We start from the raw sequence: 22,652 nt of genomic DNA on the forward strand, positions 1-22,652 counted from the left end.
ACAGAGCTGGTGCAGGGTCTGGAGCACAGGTGTGATGGGGAGCAGCTGAGGGAACTGGGGGGGTTTAGTGTGGAGAAGAGGAGGCTGAGGGGAGACCTCATGGCCCTCTACAACTCCCTGAAAGGAGGGTGCAGAGAGGGGGGATGAGTCTCTTGAGCCAAGGAACCAGCGCCAGGCCAAGAGGGAATGGCCTCAAGCTGCGCCAGGGCAGGGTCAGACTGGCTCTTAGGAAGGATTTCTTTGCAGAAGGGGTTGTTGGGCGTTGGAATGGGCTGCCCAGGGCAGGGGGGGAGTCCCCATCCCTGGAGGGGTTGAAGAGTCGGGTTGACCCAGCGCTGAGGGATCTGGTGGAGTTGGGAACGGTCAGTGTGAGGTTCCTGGTTGGACTGGAGGAGCTTCAAGGGCTTTTCCAACCCAGATGATTCTGTGATTATTCTGTGAAGCTGGCCTGAGAAAAAGAAGAGTCTGCATTTCTGCTTCTTTATCACCCCTGACCATACTCTTGATTTCCTCCTCACCACCTTTTAAGAGGACGTGTCACGTTAGGTCTCCTGTTGCCTGCAAAACCTTACAAGCATCGTCAGCTAACCGAGATGACAGAAGTAGGAAATGTGGTATTTTGAAGGAATCGGGCAGATGAAAGATGTACCTCCTTGACCACAAGCACTTTTTCAGGCTTTAGCTTCTAACCATTATTACTTCTTGTATTTTCTCCATTAATTTAGAAGCCAAATGATATTTAGAGGTTAGTCTTCTAATACCTCAGACTCTTATCAGAACTAAAAACATTGAGGCCTATAAACATGAAAATAAACAACCTCTCTGGTGCTGTATTTGGTCTCTCTAGCAGCCTTTAGATGAAGTCCAGCAGCTCTCTGGTAATATATGCTTATTAATCTCAACACACAAGTGACATAAAGGATGAAGACGAGACAAGCCTGCATCAAAGGCTCCCAGTGTACAGTGTCTGCTAGCAATTCCAGCCCCAAGCTCAGCCTTTCCAGTGCACCCACGCAGGAACAGTTTACACGGCGAGACTCTACACTGCAGATCGGTTCCGTGGCGCAGCCCCCACGCCGGCCAGCGTGCTCGGTCCGGGCGAGCCCCAGGACTGAAGAGCCTCTTGGCATTTAAAGACACTGAGCGAACCTCTGGGAGCAGCCTGGCAGCCCTGAAGGAAGCGAAAGAAGGTTCCAGCTAAAACTATTTAAACGACCGGCTGAACTAGGCTGTTTGCTGTGAGATACATGTTGCACCCACCCATTTTCAGCAACCTGTCAGTATTTCACCGGAACTTCAACCCATCAACCTTCGCCAGGAACGAAGCAGCAAGGGGTGGGCTGGCTGGAGGGGGTCAAGGGAACAGGAGCGCTGTCAAAGCCAGGCCAGACCTTGCTTGTGCGTCAAAGCACAGAAATAATTTTGCACACATGTGCCGCTTGCCTCAGAAGCAGTTCTGAGCACTGTGGCAGCTTATTTCACCCGCCTGTCCCAAACCAAGGCCAGCCTCAGGATACAGAAATAAGCCGAGCTGGGAACCGATCTCGCCTAACGACAGCGAACGTTGGTCACCCGTACCTTGGACTAGCAACACATTCCAGCGCCAAGAGCCTCTGCACTGAACACAAGCAGCATTACGTCCCCTTTTAGGACTCCTCAAAACAGACCAACTTCTCAGTGGGGGTTTTCCCACCAAGACCAGAAGCCCAGGGCAAGCAGCTGCACGGCAAGCACCGGTCCTACGAGATCCCCCGCAGCACCAACACCGCCCGAGGGTAACGCTGCTTCCAACGATTGCGGCCTAACACTCCAGGTTTGGGAGTTTTAGCTCCTGGTGCAGAATTCTACCCCGTTTTCCATCAAGTGAAACATGTGACAGTTACCTCTAAACATTTATTTAGATCTATGTACATAGTATCATCATGGAAGATATGCATCATGCAACCAAGGAAATCACAGAAGAGTCTCATAAACAATATAAATTTGACTAATCTTTTACAAAGATGAGAATCACTAGGTTATCAAATCTCTCAGGTATAAATATTATGAGGTAAGCAATACTTAAGATGAGGCACTTAAACAATAACCCAAAAGGTAATTAGTGTACAAAATTATAAACAGAAACAGTTATTCATATTTCCCTCAGTTATATTCAAAAATGATTTATCTTCTATATACAGTGTTACATGCCTTACACCCCCCGCTGAAGCAAAACATGACGGAAGTAGAAAGAAACCAAGTCATCAGCACGTGCCACTGACTGAACGTACAGGTAGAGGAGGCTCCTGGAGCACGCAACGGAACCGTGGAAAAAAAGTGCCTCGCAAAGAATTTTTTTCTAGACAATGCCCGGTTTTCTGTTTGGAGAAAATATCTGTGCTAACAGAAAGTTAAACTTGGTATTAACATACAAATGCGCCAAGCCAGAAGAGAACCACCCTACTGTGTTCAAGGAGGGAATGCCAATTAGGACAGGATTTAAGCCTTAGCGGGATTTATGGTAATTAGAAATGTAACAAATTTAACTTTACAAAGAAATTAATTATGCCAATTAAAACACTTAGCAAGTTTTACTGGGAATTTATACAGTATTATATGTATATGGTGCTGATCAATGCCCGACTTATTAAGATTACTCAGGGCACCCATCCAAAGAAATTTACCATAGTAGTATAGGAATTCCAATTAAGATGTAAAATTAGTATGTGCAATAAGCACTTCCTTATCACGATCCAGAGAGGAAAAACACCCAATAAAAGAAATAAGCAATTTATGTTCAGGTGGGGTGCACAAACATCTAAATCCCCCTAACTGCACAGCTTGCTCGAGTCTGCCTGGGAAACGAGGTCAATATTTTCTAATAATATTAAAAAACCAAACATTTTCAAAGGACTCAAGAATTCTCAGTGCTGAACAGCTTGCATCAGCACGCCGTTTGTGACAAATCTGCAAGTTAATGGAATGGGGACTTAAAATGGGCTCCCTCCCCGGCTTTTTGAGGTGGGGAGGGAAATGGAAATTTCCCAACCAGGCGAAGTTACTCCTATCTGAGAAGTATCTGTATTTGAGGGAACAATGATCCTAAGCTCCCTCGGTCTTACAACAGAGTAGCTGGGATTTTATTTTTAGATGGCAGTCTATGTTTTACTTCCATCTGACATTTTAAACTCTCTGAACAAACGCGAGCGACATTCTGTCTTCTGTCTCTAAAGATAAGCCGGCTGAGTTGTGAAGTTTAAATGGAACAAAGGAAGAGCCACAGTTACTAGAATAACAAAATTAAACTTGGCAAAAGTAATGAATTTTATTTACAAATACATGTCCGAGGACTACAACAGAAACACACTAGGGAAACTCCATCTCAACAAAAGCAATGATTTATTGGTAATGGCATTAAACGAAACAGATTGACAGTCTCTGGTTATGGTCAAGCAATTATCCAGGAGTTGTAGATAAAAGTGAAGATCTCTTTGATTGCGTAAGGCCTTCCAGTGTCTTTCGTGTCCTAGTGGCTCTCTCCTTTTTTGCCAACTACCTGGTAAGAGAAAACCAGAAATAACATTTAACCAAAAAAGTCCTGCCGAGTTGAAGTCAGTCACAAAATAAACAAGCGCAACCAAATTTTCAGCTAAGTTAACGCATTTGAGCATGCCTTATGCTGTGAGTCCCTCTAAAGGGTTAAGAGGGGTGCAGGACACACAAGACACCTTCTCTCTAGTACTCATACAGGCAGCAAAGTGTCAGTCTCCTTTTGAGAAGGGTTAGAAGACAGTGACTGCAACGGAACAGACCACACTTCGAAGTAGGGTGCTCAACACCAAACATTCAGCCCGAGCACACTGTATCAAATATGACAGCGGGAAGGGAACCGCTGGGGGCTCAAGTACAAGTGTGTTCACTGCCCCGGCATCCGTGCCACGGCCCTCGCCGAGAACATTCACCTTCTAACACAGCTCAGACCTATAAAGACATCTGGAAGTCACCTGATTTTCAGTTATTTCTTGTCAAAACTTTTTTTTTTCTCCTTACCAAGTCTCCTTCCAATCTCCAATCCTGCCAACTCCACCTGGAATCAGAGTCAGCTTAGTGCTTCCCTCTCCTGAACAGATCAGCGCTGCCACAGGCTCAGGTGAGGCGACCTGCCAGCCGAGAGCAAGGGCAAGGCCAGCGCTCGAGGCGGCTCGGCAGGCCGGGCCAGCGCAGCTCCCTGCCGAGGGGCAGCCAGCCCCCTTCGTCACAGAACTCAACACCAAATCCCCAGAGCAGAAAACGAGGCCGTTTTAGTCACTTTCCTGAAAAGATCCAGACATCATTCTAGTGCTCTTGCAGACCCTTGAAAAAAATAGCCATTTATAAGCCAAATGAAAATAAAAAGAAAGGAAGTCTTCAAGTTTAAGGCTCCAAGCTGCAGGAGGGACTTGGGGCAAGGCACCGACTCCCAGTTTGTTTCTGTTTAACTGGGGCAGCACTTACGGCTCTGACAAGGCGTAGTCGGAATTCACACCAACGGAGATCTGAAGATGACACTACTGGAACACAGAATTTCCCACTACTACTCACGATAATGCTGAAAATGAAGGACTAAACCTTTCTTGGTATTCTAACCAACTGACTGCTATGGCAAATGTGTCAAGTATTAATTACCTCGGCAGTTAAGTGACAATACACCACCCAAGATTCATATATTCAGCCATGGAATATAGAACTAGGGGGAAAACCAGAATAAACAAAACACCCTGAGCCCTGAACTAGGGGAGTGTCACAGACCCACTGGAAGCATTTGTCCTGATCCTTCCCTTTTTTCATTTCTTGTCAAATTTCAAGGGGGAAAATTTTTCACTGTCCAGCTGCTTTTGGTCAGCTGAGTTATCACTGCAAAGTAATTGAGATCTACTGATGAAAAGTACTTTTAAAGACCATTTTCACCTCCGAGGAACCCTTGACCAGGAACATTTCACCAAGCTGTAAATTCAACCTAATGCTTAAGGGTCAGGAAAATTCCAATCTGACAACATAACAAAAGAAGGAAAAAAATCAGAAGCCCAAGTACTTGCATTAAGATCCAATTAATCAAGTTAAAAAAAAAAAAATCAGTTAAACTTGTCAAGAAGCAGTATTTATTCTTTGTGTGTTTCCAAAGCACCAAACTGTGTTCACGCACAGATTAAGGAAAAAAGAAAAAAAAACAGAAAAAATTAAAGAAAAAACACAGTTAAAAGATTAAAGATTAGGTGTTAGCAAGTGTGGCACATCAAGGACAAATATTGCTATACCAGTCTGAGGCAGAGATTGACAACTCGCCCATGTGTATTATCTGTGAAAAATCACACCAATATGGATATTTTGTTATCACAGGGGAAAGAAACCCATTTTCTGAGCATCCCACTCCACCTTCCCAAAAGGAAATGGGCTATTTAAACTGCAACCAAACAACTGTCATTATTCTTTCCTCAGAAGTAGATCCATTTTCCTTCCTTTTACAGAAACAGCTGCCACCTAGTGCATTCCAAGGTAGCAGTTACAGCCTGGAATTCCCACGCAGAAGATGAGGGGTTTGGAGCAGGTTTTTCTTCGGGCGCTCGGCTGTTTCCCAAGCTTCAGGCCAGAGCGTGACAAACCCACAACCAACTCCATGGTTCGTCACCAGGAGTGACACCTTAATACTGAACCTCCTGGAACAGAGTTGGGTCTGTTTGCTTGGTTTTATATATATATATATAAAAGAGGTCGAGCAAGTAAAATTAGTCGGATGCTGTTGGAAAATCCTAATCAGGCCACGTATGTACAAACACTCACCAACTCCTCGCTGTCTTCCCTGCACAGCCGCCCAGTGCCAGCGGAGGGACAAAAAGAGCAGCACTTTGCAGCCCCTGCTGGCCTGCCTACTGCAGGGCCTCGACAAAGAGCAGCACTAAGCTCCACTAAGACGTTAAAACACTCAAGCCCTGGTAGAGCATTTCACAAGCTGCATCTCAAACGGCTTTACAAATTCAACACAGGCTGAGAAATCAGTTATGGAAAATAATTTGTAAAAGTACGGTATGGTATGACTTTAAAGTGTTCAGGGTAACAGCAGGACAGAAATTTGATAGGACTGACAGGTAAAGAGAAGTGTTTAAGGTAAGATTTGGAGCGGGTAGTGGAGGGGAAAGATGAGTTGATGAGTCAGAAGGTAGAGAAGGCTTTTCCTGATGGTAGAAGGTGCAGAGAAGGCGGCTCTCGCATCAGTGCTGAGATTGTGGAAAGGGTGAAAGATGCTAGATGAGCAGAGGGAGCAAGGGAGGGAGCAGTGCAAGACCACTTCAATCTTATTATTACTTTTTAATTTCTTCTGCCTTTTTAGTTCTTTAGAAATGGGAAGTTAAGCTGAAAAACAAACAAACAACATGTTACAAGAAAAAAAAAAGCAGTAGCATGTAGTGCAATTAAGCAGTTCTGAGTAGAAAGAAAACATCTGTTCAAGAGGGGACAAGAACATGTCCCACACCCTGTCAGTATTCATCTATGCCCCACCTCAACACTGAGCAGCAGCAGGTTTTATTCATTAATACCAGAAAGAAACAACAGCTATATTGGACACCAACAGTTGCACACTCTTCCAAAAACAAAAGCATGTTTACAAGTTCCCCCCCAAGATTCACAGGAACCCACCTAACACTAAGCCATCAACCAACCATAAAAAACCCCACAGAACTTGCACCTTTACCCTTCCAGCTGTCTGCCCAAAGCAGTCTGAGCATCTTGGAGCACCAGAAGCAAATCTCAAACGCCATCTACTACGACCCAAACGCACTCTACTAGAGGAGTCTGCGTGCTCAGTTACACCTTCAGTCAGACCCCACGTCGCCAAGGAACAGCAGCATAAACACTTCTCGTGTTAAGCATGTTTTTTTAAAATCAAACATGCCTTTAAGTCAAGCTTCTCCAAAAGCATTTCAGAATATATTAAATACATCTACGAAGGGAGTATTCACCCCAGTTCTCTGCTATTGAGGGCCTCTTCATTTAAACAGGGCAAAGAATAGGTCTCTCCCCACTACTCTCTGTGCTTAACTCCCTACACTGCAGTCTGTTCAAAGCAGAGTTTTTTCCTTGCTGTCCCTCTTTTCCATCACTCCAAAGACTCCCCCCTCCTCCCCAGAGGATAAAAATCAAGCTGTGCAAGGAGCAGGATACACACAACACATTAAAACAAGTTTGAAAGCTGCTTTTCTAACTTTCCTCACTCAATCCAGCAATACCAACTGCATGAGAGAAAATGAGACATTTTTGCAGCGAGACCAGTCAGTGAGTGGAACAACCTCCGCAGGGACGTGGCAGAGTCCCTGTCACTGGAGGTTTGAGGGGCTGGATAACCTCATCCTGGCTCCCTTGTCCAGACAAGGGTGGATCGGGTCATCGTTGGAGGTCCCTTCAACCTGGGCTGTTCCATGAGTCTATATATGTCCAAACTAATTTGAGGCCCAAAAAATCACTAAAGGAGGACTGACTTAACAACACCTGCTTAGTACTGCTGTTATTTTTCAGAGTAGATGAGTTTCAGCTTCCTATGTGACGGTGTAAGTCCTGCAAACAATGCCTCATTTTTATTAGCCACAAAGTGACTCCCTGGCCCCAAAGAGGCCAATCTTCTCACAGCCAGCACCGTCCGAGCCAACAGGAGCTTTCCGCAGCTGCCTGAAGGACACGGGACCCGCACTTACACACTTTACTCATCAACTGCTGAGCGGGTGGCTGCTGTAACTAAAGCCTGTGTTCAGATCCCTCCCTCCCCAGTAGGGAGGCAAAACACATCAGCCTGATCCTTCACAGAATTCATTCAAACCGATGCGCTGGGTTTATTTTCACTTGGCAACTGAGCGTGCGTGCAGTCGCCTGAGCAGCGATGTGATCCCCGCCACAACATGGCTGGAATCACGTTCATGGCCACTTCTTCATTCAAGCCCTTCAGATATTTAACAGATTCTTACAAACACTTAAACTCAGGGTAAAAAGCATTCCCCTGTCTTGTTAATCATACTGCAATACTATTTCTATCCTCATTAGAAGAGAAATATGAACAGTAGAGAGACAGACTGAGATGAGGGAGTGAGACAGATGAAAGCAGTGAGGAGCAGTGTGGGTAACTACTCAAGGAGATGAAAAGTAAGGTTTCCCAGTTAATCTACAAAGCTAAATATAATTAATGCCCAATACTATATTAAAGTTTCAGCACTGGAAGAGAGGAAACAAAAGTTAAAATTCCTAAGACCACTGCAACTCTGCCAGACTACACATCCCATTTGTTCCGATGAAATATTTTAACAGCCTAATATTAAAACTACATGTTCAGGAAGCAAAACAGGAATATTACATATAGTGGGGATGAGTATGGGAACGGAGGCAGGATTAGCCACCTCATAACCCAGCAGCCCCTGCTCCTCTTTCCAGGCCGTTGTGAGCAGTTCCCCAGCCCCGTGACGCCACCAGCAGTGCCAACACCGCGGTGCTGTTCGGTGCCTACCCGGGGGTCTGTGCCCCCTCCCCGTCCGTTCACACGAGCGTCACGCGACACAAAGGCACGCTCCTCGATGGCACCAAGGCATTTCCCTGCAACCCTGAAGGAAACCAAAACTTAACTGGCACAGTATTTACCAGGCTGTACAGCAGCTTCCAGGCATCCACACTGCATCTAGAACCGGGAGAGATCTGTGAGTCCCCTCTACCTACCTCAGAGGGACGAGATGCCTGCAGAGCCACGCTAGGGCTGGGTGAGGGCACGTGTGAATTAAGAAGCCCACTGCCCCCCCAAAACACAGGCTGGAGCTCAGCTTGTTCCAGCAGTCAGGTCCAGGCTACAGCAGTACTTCAGTCCTGGGCCCAAACCGTTTGGCCATGCAACTTAAATACTGTAGGAAACGCACCTTGTGCGGCCTCAACACTGGTCTCAAACCCATGTAATGTTCTGCAAAAGTCTGGACTGCTTTACCAAGCACACCCCAATCAGGATTATCAATTAGAAATAATAAATCACTACTTCAACAATCAGAAGGTCAGGCTTAAAGAGTGCACTTGTTGAAAATAAGCTTTCAGCACTTTTGAAAGCAAAACTAACTTACAGAGAACTGAAAGTGAGACAGAGATCCAATACCGAGTCCGAGTCCCATCCATCCCTCTCCCAACAATAACCAGCAAGTACTGCAGATTAATGCTGTTAAAATAGGGATTGCACAACTCGTTGCAGGGGTGCCCTAATGCCACAATGCTGACAAAAAGAGCCATATAAAACAGAAAATGTAAGCAGATTGCAAATCAATTAACGTACTTCTAGTCCTGGGAGAATTGGAAGTGCTATATTAGGAAGGTCTAAAACTGATACCCAGTTAATTTTAGTACATTAGAACAACTTTTTCAATTACTTCACGTTTCATGGAAAGGCAGCAAAACTGGTTAAACTTCTATTTATTAACTTAATCGTTACCTGCAAAGATATGAAGTTTTACATGTAGAAGTTAAGATCAAGTTTTGATGTTAAAAACTCCAGGTACGTGACATGTCGGTGAGCGTTAGTGTTTTTAACCTTCTGAAGTTATAGGTTATTTGGATAATAAATTGTGGTGCCTTCAGTGTTACTGGTCACCAACACAGCAGTTTGTATGCAAGTGTTACAGCAGTATTTGCCCTTTTACAGAGGCTACTAAGTTTTAAAGCAGCTTATTTTAAAAAGCCTTATTACATTTTGACAAAGTTGTAAGTAGCTTTGAAGTTTCAAAACTTTCAAACCCGTTTCACATTCTCAAAAAAAAAAATCAGGAATTGAGTGCCTTGTTGTTCAGCACTAGTGTGTCTGAAGTCAGCGTAACAAGCCGTTTGCTTCATTTCCTCTTTAAAAAGCAGGTATGTTTAATATAACAGACACCTTGTGAGCAAATATTTTTCAGATCTCAGGCTTATTTTATGTTGCCCAGTGCATAAAGTCCTTCAAAGTAGAAGCCACGTCAATCACAAGGAGCCTGTTTAATTTGTACAAGCAATTGCTTCTCTACTTCCTGAACACCATCAGAAAGCAAGTTCAAAACCAGGACATAAATCTCACAGCTGTTAAAAAAATAACACTGTCTGTAGCGTATATAACTTGACAGTCCCTCAAGTTTTCACATATGCATTCTGATCATTTTTACAAAGTCGATGAACAGAAGTTGTAAGCAAGACCAAAGATCTGTAAAAGAAAGCTGCACATTTTCTTCTGGATGCTAAAGCTACCTTAAGTTGTGGAATTCTAGTAACAACCAAGTGTATTTGTTCTGTCAACCCATTTTTGAGGCGGTTTAAAACATTCAAAAGTGCTTTTAAAGAAAGAGGACTCACTCGCTTGAAGTCATTCATATTTGTTGCTTGGACTGGAGTTCCAATAAACGTGAAGTATGTAATTCTTGTTGTCTCTTCATCACCATGATTAGACTGGACAAACAACTAAAGAAAAAAAACACCCAAACACAAGAGTTAAGGGAAACTGTCCATTGCTGAATTAATACATAAAACATAAGGTGCCCAAGATTTTTGAACTAACCAAATTAACACTTTTCCCTATTATAAAGGCTTCTGTAAGTTTAGATAAGCTACTGTCCTCTTATTTTAAATAACGATCATATAGAATGCTACTATTTTCCTGGTAGTTTGTTAAAAAACCCCACACAGCTTGGATTTTCCCACTTCTGACCCAAGACCACATTCAGCAAGCAAAAACAGGATCTAAGAAGTCACAATTTACTGGAATCTGACATGAAGTTAAGTATCAATTTAACTATGTTTGCTGAGGCCCCTAAGACTACTTGTGTGCAGTTTACTACTACAGCTTGCATAATTACATGTTTTACGGCACAAGTACTAGCTCTATGAAGTTATTTTAGGATTTCAAACAAATATCAAGCTTCTTTTGAGATACAGACTAAGGAATTATTGCTGGAACCATGACACTTTTTAAAGTGGACAAATGAAAGAACAATTTTTTTATGTGCAGTAGTATTTGTAAGGAACTTGGAGTTAGAAGAGCAATGAGGTGTTTGCAGATCTTTCCACACTTTACTGTGAGCGTGGAGAAAGGAGGAACAAGGAAGCAAGTGAGTAGTGGCATCAGAAGCAGAGGAACAGAAGGAGAGGGAGGACGAGAGGCGGCAAGGGACGGCATCACGCCCCTTCCACAAGCCACAGCCTGTAGCTACGAAGACGCCTGTTCTGCCTCAGAACTGCCCGTGCCACAGGCCGCCCAGTGCTGGAGGGTACGCGCTGCTACGGCCTTGCCCTATACGTAAATTTATTTGTGCCACCACCACGTGCTCCCAAGTGTGTGATCAGCCAGAGGGACTGCTGATCTAAACCCGTACAGACATTCACCCCTCCAAGCAGCTTGCCTGCAGCTGGAAGAGCCTGTATTTTCCTACACAAACAAGATGTGTGAAAGATGAGGGTTGAGACGTTGAGGAAAAGTGCTGTTCTGACAGAAAGGAACAGAAAAGCATGTCAAGGCTCGGCTTTTGTCGAACAGGTGAACTGCAATGTGTGCAGAGATTCTGTCTCAGCAGCGATGTGAAAAGTTCAACAAGTACAGAGGAAAACAAATGCCACTGAAGTGGCAGTAACGAAGAGAAACACACAACAAACAGGGAAAAACAGCATTAGATACACTCAGTTATATGGATTAGTAACTACAGGGTATAGAATTAATAAACCAGGTAAGTTACAACTGACAAACCTAGCAGTGATACATACAAATGAAGTATGAACTTGCTAACAGCGACACAGGAATGTTCAACCAGTATTTCTCATTATACATGGCAGAAAAGCCGGGTAATTTGTGTACGTGACAACTGTGCCTCCTCCAGTTCATTAGGAACCAAACGGGAGGTTGTTACCCACAGGACTCTGCAGGCAAGCAGAGCGTCATCGCCTGCACCGGGAAGCCAGGTAGTGGCCAAGAAGACCGACCATCTCGGTTTTAGGAAGTCTTATCTACAGAACCCAGGTTTAGCTGGGAAACTAGGGGAGTGCCACTGCAGTGCCCACACGCAATGAGTGCAAACAAGCAGAGCATCTATTTAATCACCTTATCGCTCGTCTAGTGTTTGCACATCATCTTGTCTAAAGCTGACACCGGATTTTATTAAAGAACAAATACGTAACTTGTACTTGTCAGCACAGCTTTGTAGAATATGAGCTTATGTCACCGATCTCCATTTCATTTGGGGGAGGATAAAGCTGGTCACAAAGGTAACTCCATAGAAATAACTGATGTGAAAAGGAGTTATTTAGGTTCGCTTCTCATTACCTTTAAAATAATTGCTAATAAAACACTGCTAAACATGGAAGTAGCTGACTGATCTAAAATTCAGTACACAAACAGCAATGTAGAAATTTCCTAGAAACTTTTTTACAGAAGAACTGTGATGAAAAGATTGAGGGTGGATCAATGTTTTGGAGTTACAGGTAACTCAATAAGCAGCTGGTGACTTCTGTGGCCAGCCCGCTAAAATATAGTTTAATTCAATCAACTACAAGTCCGTATGTTCGCAAACGTGTAATTCAGGCCATGAAAAGCATTTCCACAGAAAAGAATTCAGAGATCATATGGAGAAAAAAAATAAATTTAAAAGAGTTCCTCGCCCTGTTTCCTGTGGTATTGCATGCACAGTACCAGGACACTGCCAAGCATAAAGTAATTCCAGCACCAATTTAGGCACCACACACACTGCACTAGAACCTGTGTTTTTAAAACAGAAGAGGAGCAACCACACCTGCATTTAAGAGTCAAAAACCCTGTGTGAAATCTGTGGAAAGTCTCTTACAGCAAGAGAATCAGAGAGCTCGTTAAAAGACAATTTGATGACAGCATTTAAGGACCCTCACAGGAAGCAGGTATTGAGTTTAAAGACATCGCAGGTACTTGATACTCAGAGAAATCTGCCATTTCTGCACTTGGATTGTGAGAAACTGGATTCCTTGTCTCAACTCTTCCAATGGAGACAAGATGCCTGTCAGGAAGGTATGTTAGTGAAAACACTGGCGCAGGAAGAGCTGAAAGCAAACCTTGTGTCTCAGTCTAGGTCAAGAGAGACACTGCGTGCACGTGGCCTCGTCTCACCTTAAATTCCTGAGACACTTTTAGTATGAACATACAGCATGCACTCAGCAGAGCGAAACTAAGAACACCTGCAATGAAATCACCAAAGACGCATGGTGCTTTAAAAGTTTTGAGCCTGCACAGACCTCGGAACAGAAACTTTACTTACAGTTACACTGTTAACGTTCTGAAATTTTACATAGCGAAGCTGGACAATACCATCTTCTTTAATATCATCTGGTGTCAGCTCCAGGGCTTGAGTCGGTTCACTTCTCTCTGCTTCTTCAAAATCCATAGATCGAGGAAGGTTGATAAAGATTTTTATGTACTTTGGACCTTGCCCTGTGTTCAAAGAGAGGAGTGGAATTCCATTGTTTAAATGTATTTTGAGAAGCCCTCCCTTGTCAGACTCTAGACCCCGCTCAAGGCAGGCACGAGCTCCCCCCATTCTAGTACCTTATCTGTCAATCCCACATCACCACCCGGGTGGTGATGGACATCCCAGGTTGCACTACTCGTCCACATGTCAGAGACAGAATTCCACACAAAAGATTGTAATAAAAAGTCTAAAAATAGTTTTGTTGTGTCATACAACACCTGAACACTTTGTGTAATTTAATAATGCAAACTGAGTTACCGTAAAAACTAAGCTCTACCCTTCAGTAGCTCTCGCATTAATTCTTGAATGAAATGCAGGTTTCTCTTTGCAGCGTATCAAACTACACTAAATACTTATATTTGCGTCATTCCAAATACCCACACATGAGGTCAGTGAAAAAAAGGAACGAGATCATTTGTTATGTAATTCATTTACAACTAATTTACTGAAGCTGCTGTAGGATTCTCAGAAGGTGAAAGGTTCCAGGGACAACAGTGTCATTTAAAAAAAAAAAAAAAAATCAGCTAAACACGGGCAAAGCTTTGGTTTCAAAGACATGATTAAACAGACACTTCACTTACCATTATCTGGCCCCTGAAGTTTCATAGAATAAAGCTTGACAGGTTGACTAAAAGCTACAGTGATAAGCAGCTGTGGAGAAAAAAGTTGCTGTTAAACACAGTCTTCATTCTTAAAAACAAACACAGCACAATAGTGAACTAGAAATAAGTCTGAGCTTTGAAATAAAATTAAGTACTTACCTTCACTATGTTCCACACATGCACTACTCTGTCACTTTAAACTATCAGCAAACACTACTCCGCTTGGAAGTTTTTTCCATACATAAAGGGATGTGAAACTGGAAATGCCCCAACGACCTTTGTATACCAACTTGACTTACCTCCTACTTACCATCTCCCACTCTTACTCACACTAGCATAACGATATCAAGTAGACAAGTTCTTAAAAAATGCTTGCAGACCAGACCACCACGGAAAATATCTCACTTAAAAATATCTACTGTACCTGCTCGTCACAGTCTGATTCCAAGTAGGTAGAGTCTTTACGTAAACAATTATCAAATCCGTGCTCATCACTCTCATTAAGACATTCACAGCCGGCTTTATTGATAAATGGCATTAAATCCATCTGAAAGTAAAAGCAAGAGCATCGCTGAGTGCATGATAAGTGCGCCATGAACTCACCTGGGATTAGTAAGCATTGGAATGAATGAAATTCTTCATTCAACAGATTAAAATAACAAGACACACAGAAAACCTCGGGGGTTTATATCAAAAGACATTACAAACAGAAACTAAAGACTCTGTAGTACTCGGATGGATCCTGTTCATAACTAAATGACATTTTTCCCCTCCATTCAGAATCCTGCACCCCGGGAACACACGCTTGCCACGCTGAGAGTAAGACATTGGGCACAGGGAGAATTTCCAGATACACTTTTGATAAACAAGCCTAGAGCACTGCAAGTCGCACCACAACACAGACAAACTAACATTAGACTGGAGCTATGATCAACTTAATAGAAAAAAAAAAATGGACCTCCCTAAAAATATACTATATATTGCAGAACATATTAAGAGACCACCACTACAGTTCTTACCAAGCTTCACGTGCAAAGCTAGTCTTATTTTGATTGGGTTTTGGCACTGTACAAACTAACTGTATGAAACCTTTTCCTACTCCTTCCTCCGTATACTTGGTAAAAACACAGACCATCAGAAAACAGAAGCTACTGTTCACCATGAACCAGTTTGTTTTATTGCTCAGCTCTTTTGTAAAGGCTCCAACTAAAAGCTTTAACATATATGTGTTCTCAGATTAAAGCAGACCTATCCGTGCCCCAAGCCATTTAAAAGGTGGCATGTTTGCAGAGGCAGAACAATCTGTACCAATTTCCAGATAACCAGGATTTTTTGCCTACAACTAAAGTAAACTGAGTCCAATTGAAGCACAAGCAGCCAGGCTAAAAGTCAAGTATTTCATACCGTGAGGCCCAAAGACAGAGTATCAACACCTCACACTGTAACAATACAAATTCAAGATCAGCCCACAGTCATAGAACAGTCCAGAGGTGAGGAGCTACAGGAACTTTTAGGATGACAACTCAAAATACCCTTCTTAAAGGCATCTATTAGGTCCCAAAGCATATTACGCCACTCTTGTGTTTAAAAAAAAAAAAAAAAAGGCACAGACTAGCTTGAAAATTACTGCATACAACTCCTCAGGCTGTAGCTTCAGGGTACAAACAGAACCCACAAACAGGCTGCTGAGAGCAAACAACTCGTTTCCTGTACGTCACTTCCCTTCGCTCTTGTGACTATGTGATTCTGAGCAAATAAAAATCCTTATCCCCCGGTCAACATCCAAGCAAAGGCTCAGCTTGCAACTGGCACGCTCCGTAGGGCAGAAAAGAGAAGGAACACACAGCTGGGCAGGAGAATAAAGGTCCCTTCTGGGGGCCAAGGGCGAGCACATCCCCAAGGAGCATTTCAGCCCCCCTTGGGGGTCAAGCGGCAGTCCTGCGCGGCTCGTACAGCCCTCAGCGGGCTCGGGACTGGATCCGCAGGGCTGAGACAGCACCTCCTGCAAGATGAACTTCCAATAGAAGATGGCGCGCTCATCTCAAAACCATCTAAGCAGAACTGAACCTGCCACCTGAATGATTTCCAGTGTTCAGGGCTCCAAAGCCAACAAGCTGAACCTCTGCCTTTTGACATTCCCGTAGTTCCACAGAGAGTTTCACAATAATTGTGAGTGTTCACATGTGAACTGTTCCACGGCAGGCACTGCACAAGCAGCTGAACTGCTTGAAATTAAAGTGGCCTGTGCCCTGGCGGTTTATTTAAATGAGAAATATTCAGCTGGATTTGCACCCTGCTTACATTTGCCTGGCAGGACATGGCTAGCTACGAATTCAAGATACTTAACCTCCAAAAACCCCAGTTTTGCATTTAACGATGTAATTTTGTGTTCCGTCGATACTCATCACAGCGAAGTTTAACAGATTTGCTAACGCACAGTGAAGCACTGGCTGCAGCAACCAGCCAAGCCCTGAGCTGCGACACCACTGAGGCAAACGCAATACGCCACGTAACTGACTGCGGTGACACTTTTGGTAGAACAATAGACAATCTCATTTAAGGAGTAATGTTACACCGAGGACTGCTCGGAGAATACCACCTAAAACGACAGCTCTAGGAAAGTGTTTTGTCATGTAAGGTTCTCGTTTACATGTGTTCGTTAGCACAGGCATACGATTTGGATGCACAATAGCCCTGAGGTAACACAAACACACGCAGAACATGGTGAAAATATTTCTGAGCGGATTGCTTCCTTATTGAAATTCTGGCCAAAAATTCAAGTATCCCTACAAAGTTTGGATTTACCTGCAAGACACAGGCAAATCATGCCGTGATTAAAAAGTTCTGTTTGTGAATATCAATTTTTAAATTCTTTGGAAGAAAACATTAAAGTTGTATTTTAGTTACGAGAGATTTTGATGCAAGGTTTAAAAACCATTCGGTGTGAGAACGTGTATTTAGAAATGTTTGCTTTTTTTAAAATTAATGAAGAATTACAAGTTATTTACTTAGTGTAGGTTATCTGTGAATGCCCGATCAGCAGTCACTGCAGTGATGTGCAGTACCCCTACAGACATGAAATGATATGCATTAAGCATTAAATTGAAAGCAAATTCCCAATCAGCGAGAAGTAACTCTTGTTTGCCACTCAGACGAGGCACGTAATCTTTTCTAAGTACTCCTGTGACATTTTTTACTTCATATATTTTTATATCCTTGTTATTCTTTTACAGACAAGAAGAAATCTAAAGAGAACACTTTACAGTACCACCCACTTTTGCAAACATTAGCAATTAGGCAAAAGAAAACATATCTGGAGATAGGCTTTATCTAACGCACCCTCCCAAAGACATCCTATTTTCAGGGCAAGCTGCTAGAGGAAGATAGAGCTGAACTGTTACCAAGGTTAATTCCTTTGGCAACAGAATCTCTCTTTTTTTTTTTTTTTTGAGAGATGAAATAAGGGGGATTAAAGAGAGGGTAGGGAGCAAGAAGAAAAAAGGAAAGCCCCAAATGAACCTACCACCACATAAACAACAGAGGGGATTTCTTAAGGAACAACTAGAGCAACTTTTCAATGTTTTTGACAACCATGTCTACCAATGTCTTTTCCCACGGACATTTTTACACTTTAAAAATACGTCTTGGGAAGACAGATTGGGATGTCTGAGAAGAAAGAAGCAGAACGAGCAGCTGCAGCAAAAAGTTCATCATAAAACATTAAATTCATTATTTTAACGACTAAGGGCTACGTGTGGAGATTTTTCTTAAAACATTTTACAATTCTATAACCATATTTACTCTCTGTTGATTTTTAAATCTTGTCTGAAAAAGGAAACCCAGACAATTGATCTTCTCAAAGCCACAGGGAACCTGCAGTTTTGCCTAAAGAAGTATTATTTGACTTGGAGTATGCTTAGAAAGCAACAGATTATTTTCTTCTAAACATTCAAGTTACACAAACATTAAAAAAATTATCTTAAAATAAGTGATGCATACATATCCTTTTGGGATATCTGTATCTTCACTGTTTCCAGGGTCATTCTCCAGGTGCTGTTTAATTTTTTCTTCTAAACCTACAGCATCTGCTCCTTGATATTGGTCGATTCGCACTTTGTTTCGGAAAAACAGAAACGTCGGTGTTGCCGATATATTATTGGTAGCAGCTGTTCCCTAGAATGCATAAATTAGTTAGAAGTGTTACTAACAGAATACTACCAATATTGGACAGAAACATTAGCTTGCTTCACCTCGATAAGAATACACACACCAGATATTAATCAAGCTACATCACCTCAGACATCACAAACAATATTTGTTATTTTATAAACAGCCTTAACTCAGTAATTTAAATTCTTCAGATCCTCCTAATCCTTTATGCATTTGGGTATTCTTCGAACGGACTTCACATTGTCAGCAGACTTGTGTGTACACCATAAAAATCATATTACTCACTTGCTCTCGAAAGCGGAGGACAGCTTAATTTAACACTTTTATTTTACAGGCTTTCTTTACACCTGCATTCCTCCTTCTCCCAAGCCACACTCATGCACACCCAGGAACTGCAGCCTGCTGCTGTAGAAGGTGAATTCCATTTGATTTCTCCCTGTATTCATACCTGTTATGCACCCATAGTAGTTTCTCCAAAACTTTCCATAATTTAGTGCCATTTGCAAACATTGTCACCACTTTGATGTTCATCTCTCTCCATTTTAATTTGTGGTAATTCAAGACACTTCCTTTCAACATACCATTGTTAATTTTTGTTAACAACCCTTAAGACAATCAATAGCTCACCTGCAACACTGTTGTCTGTTAAAACCAGCTGAGTAGTACTTGAGAGGAATCTAGTCCCACTACTCATATCGGTTCATTGCATTTTTCATTCTGCTCAATCACTACGCCAATATTCGTTTGGAAAGACTCTTTTTAATTCATACTGCTGTTCTCTTCTACATTTAATGGTATTATACAAGCAGCAGGGGCTGTTAAATGGCCTGTGCACTCCTTAAATGAAGGACACCACAGTGAGAACTGCAAGGACACTTTTCTAAATAAAAGTGGTGTTTGTTCGCATTTTTGTGCGTATCCTAATTTTGGAGAATTTCACAATATTGCTATTTGTGATTCACCAAACGTGTCAACAGCCACAGGACAGTACTCTTAGTATACTGTCTGAACAGTTTTCCTTCAAGCTTCCCACTCACTATGTTATCTGCTCTTTCTCTTACAACTGAAAATACATTTTTAAATACCAACCTGGCATTGATGCACATCTACTTCCAAAAAAGTTGCCTGGGGATATTTGTTACTCAGAGCATTGAAAGCTGGGGCTATCCTTAAACAAGGGCCACATCTGTGAAAACAACATACAGTTTAGCTTAATATTAGCACATTCGTGTTCTTACTGATATCCTTGGTACACATAAAAATAACCTTCCTACCTGGCTGACAGATGGTAAGCAATCCTGGTGATACAATTAAGAATGACATTTAGAAACACATCATGAAGTGTTAATTCCCACTTCCTCAGACAGCTTCAATGTCACATGATTAGCTTCACCTATTAATTAATACTAACTTCATATTTCCAGCTAATGGGTTTAGCTCCAGCCTCTTTTACCACAAGTCAAAGTCCTGCTAACTAGTGATACAAAGAAGGGAAAATAGAGGTGCCTGCTTTTCCTGAAACAGCAAAAAACACAACAAAAAACTAGTACTAGCACCCACATCACCTCCTGTGGAAAAAAAAAAAAAAGAGAATCTACAGTAAAATCTAAGTAGGACTTTAAATATTTAACAGTAATAATGTATCAAACCTTTAGCAGGAATCATAAAATTCCTCCTGCAATTAAGTCTCACTTACTACAACTGTAACCAGTTACTACCATACCTACTTGACCCTGGTAGGACAGACCTGACTTCTGCTGACTTAATTGTGTCACCTTGGCTGAAAATACCTATCTGTTAATTATTACGCCTTTGCCAGCATATATGAAGTGTACAGATGCAACTATTCCTGCAAAGGAATATTCTCACAAGTCAGCTTGCTGTGAAAGAAGCAATCAGAAAGCCAAACAGCAAAAAATGCCAGTAGAAACTCCCTCCAAAAGCACATCAGCATACCTAAACCAGAGCTGTCAGCGTGCGCCTGCCAACAGGTACAGCTGTAAGCAGCGCGGCCGGGCCCCGCTCCCTCTGCCGACCGAGGAACGGGTCCCCAGCAGCGCAGAACGCAAACGCACGGTTTATATAAATACTTATACCTCAACCGAACTGGAACCTGAGGCGTTGGGCTGCCCGCGCCCTCCGTTAAGGCCCTTCCTGACCTGCAACCGGGTTTGAAGGCGGCGCAGCACCCGAAGGACGCCAGGTTCGGAGGGCAGGGGAAGCCGGCTCAGCTGCCAGAAGGTGAATTTAACACCAGAAATCGGAAATCCCATCCCGATGCTGTGACTATATTCACGTGCTACAGATAAGGAGCGCCGCTCCCGCTAAACAACAATCAGCTCGCAGCTCTTACCCGCAGCAGTGACTAAAATGATACAGCAGTTTGCCAGCTAACTGCACTTCTCAAGTTTGAAACCTTGCCTCGCCTCAACGATAAATAAAAACACCAAAACCCCTCAAGGGCCCCGGCGGTTCTCCCGGTCCCGGGGAGCCCCAGCCCGGGGCGGGAGCGGCCAGGAGACGCCTCCCGGTGGGTCAGGCCCAGCTGCCGCTCGCCGCCGCCTCAGCCCGCTTCCCGCCCTCACTCACCCCCTCATGGTGAACTTCACCACGGCCAGGCGGGAGCCGGCAGCGCTGAGCTCAGGCTGGAACTCGGTGTCGTTCGCGATCACCTTCACGCCCACCATCCTCGCCGGGCGGCGGCGGGGCCCGCGCTGAGGGGGGGGCGGCGGTCCCGGCCTGTATCTGCAGCGTCACGGCGGGCAGGCGGCGCCCGGCATGCACCGCTCGGCCCAGCGCGCAGGCGCGCCCGCCGCCAGCCGCGCCGACATCTTGAGGGCGGGGCGGGGGCGCCGCCATTTTGGGAGAGGGCAGCGAGCGGGTGAAGCCGCCGCCGGCCATTTTGGGTAGGGGCAGGCGCGCCATCTTGGCCTGGGGCGGCCGAGGGGAGGGAGGAAGGATGGCAGGAGGATGGCAGGATGGCGGCTGTAGCCCGGCCGCGGGTCCTGCCGGCGGGAGAGGGGTTGGGTGCCGCGGCTGGGAGCGCTGAGGGAGCCTGGCTGGGCTGGTGAGGGGCTGGATGCCATCCCCGCCTTGGGAACATGGAGGAGAGCCAGCGCACGGTCTTCCTGCTCTGGGGGCCCACGCCAGTGCTTTGGCTGGGACTGGTTCTAGAAGCGTGGAATTAAAAATAAGCCATGTTTTATCCTCTTAACGAGAGTTGAAACAGAGGAAAGGAGGCCTTACTACTTCCCTGTGAGTTTTGAGGACGAGCTGAGCTGCACTCTGACCAGCGCTTGCTGCTGAAGCTGCCTCAGGCTACTAGTACCAGATGTACAAAACCTGCAAAGGAATTTGATTGTCAGAAGAGCCCATCCCGCCTCCCCAGCAGGCGCCGTCTGCCGCGTCCAGCTCCTGACGCGTGCTGCGTGCTCCAACAACCTACTCCCGAGGAGCTGCTGCAGCTGGAAGGTGCCCAGGAGGCTGCTCCTCAGGAACCTGGCAGCTCCAGGCAGCCTCGAGCATCTCCGAGGATGGAGACCAGGAGACCTCTCTGGGAAACCCATCCTGGCCTTTGAGCACCCTCGAGGTCAAGAAGTTCCCCTTCAGTAAAGGTCTCCCTCAGCCTTCTCATTAGCATGTACATTGGTGACACAGATAAAACAGTATAATTAATGTCTAAAGTAACAAAGTGAAAGTGTTTAACATTTTTATTAGCACCTTATTTTAAGATAACTTAATGCTTTCCATAACTCAGAAAACATCCTTGAGCCTTTTATAGCCGCTAGTTTAAAACAATCTCTCTAAACACGAGCAAGAAAAAAAATCCCTACTCCCGTCGTGATATAATGCCGCCTGACTTTGACCAACATTGGCTTCAGGAATTTATTATTACAGGACAACTGGAGAATCTCCATTCTCCCAGCTGAAAGTAATTCACATGCTAAATAGGCTGCTGTTACAGACAGGCATCTGTTCTTCTTGGATGACAGGGTACCCTCGCTCGCCTGCCAGCAGTCATGTGGCTGGCTGTCATTTGCATATCTCTGTACAGATGCATCGATATATCTCAGCATTACTTTTATAATCAAAAATAACGTAGTAGCTGTGTTCATCCATACTTTTATTTTGCACAGTTGAACTGAAATTGCTTACTAATTCAACAGCAATAAAAATTTGGAGTTGCTTTGTCTGTAGGGAACTGGTGGCGTGGAACGTATCTGATACCAGCCCCACACAGGTAATGTGTTATGTACCACCATACAGTAAAGCAAGTTGTGAAATAATTTCACTATTCTAAGTACTTCTGGCCAAGAGAAAGTGTTCCCTCTAGTTTCAGCTGCAGAAATAATTTTCCCTTTCTGTCCTAAACAGCTGTGATGTACTGACATAGACTGCTAAACAG

General features: G+C 43.9%; 1 protein-coding gene across 3 annotated transcripts; it reads right to left on the bottom strand.

Annotated features, from left to right (window-relative positions):
- Positions 1–3,279: 3,279 nt before the first annotated feature.
- Positions 3,280–21,058, bottom strand: TXNL1 (thioredoxin like 1). Of its 3 annotated transcripts, none has more exons than XM_074857150.1 (9): positions 20,837–21,058; positions 19,337–19,433; positions 18,077–18,250; positions 14,502–14,624; positions 14,057–14,126; positions 13,266–13,438; positions 10,348–10,452; positions 5,274–5,314; positions 3,280–3,535 (listed from the first exon to the last, which is right to left on the bottom strand). In XM_074857150.1, the coding sequence occupies exons 1-9, from the start codon at positions 20,932–20,934 to the stop codon at positions 3,532–3,534; spliced, it is 885 nt and encodes a 294-aa protein (XP_074713251.1). In that variant the 5' UTR covers positions 20,935–21,058; the 3' UTR covers positions 3,280–3,531. The 3 variants fall into 3 exon arrangements, with proteins under 3 accessions (XP_074713251.1, XP_074713253.1, XP_074713252.1); XM_074857152.1 differs by lacking the exon at positions 5,274–5,314 and adding an exon at positions 6,319–6,366; XM_074857151.1 differs by lacking the exon at positions 5,274–5,314 and having other exon boundaries at positions 20,837–21,053.
- Positions 21,059–22,652: the final 1,594 nt, after the last annotated feature.

Source organism: Strix uralensis, chromosome Z (assembly GCF_047716275.1).
Source record: "Strix uralensis isolate ZFMK-TIS-50842 chromosome Z, bStrUra1, whole genome shotgun sequence".
NCBI classification, from domain to species: Eukaryota; Metazoa; Chordata; class Aves; order Strigiformes; family Strigidae; genus Strix; species Strix uralensis.

Coding starts and splice junctions, on each gene's coding strand:
- TXNL1 (XM_074857150.1), bottom strand. CDS start 20,934: ATGGTGGGCGTGAAGGTGATCGCGAACGACACCGAGTTCCAGCCTGAG. Junction 19,434..20,836: donor GTGAAGTTCACCATGAGGGG/GTGAGTGAGGGC, acceptor TTGTTTTCACAG/ATGTGGCCCTTGTTTAAGGA. Junction 18,251..19,336: donor TAGATGTGCATCAATGCCAG/GTTGGTATTTAA, acceptor TATGCATTCTAG/GGAACAGCTGCTACCAATAA.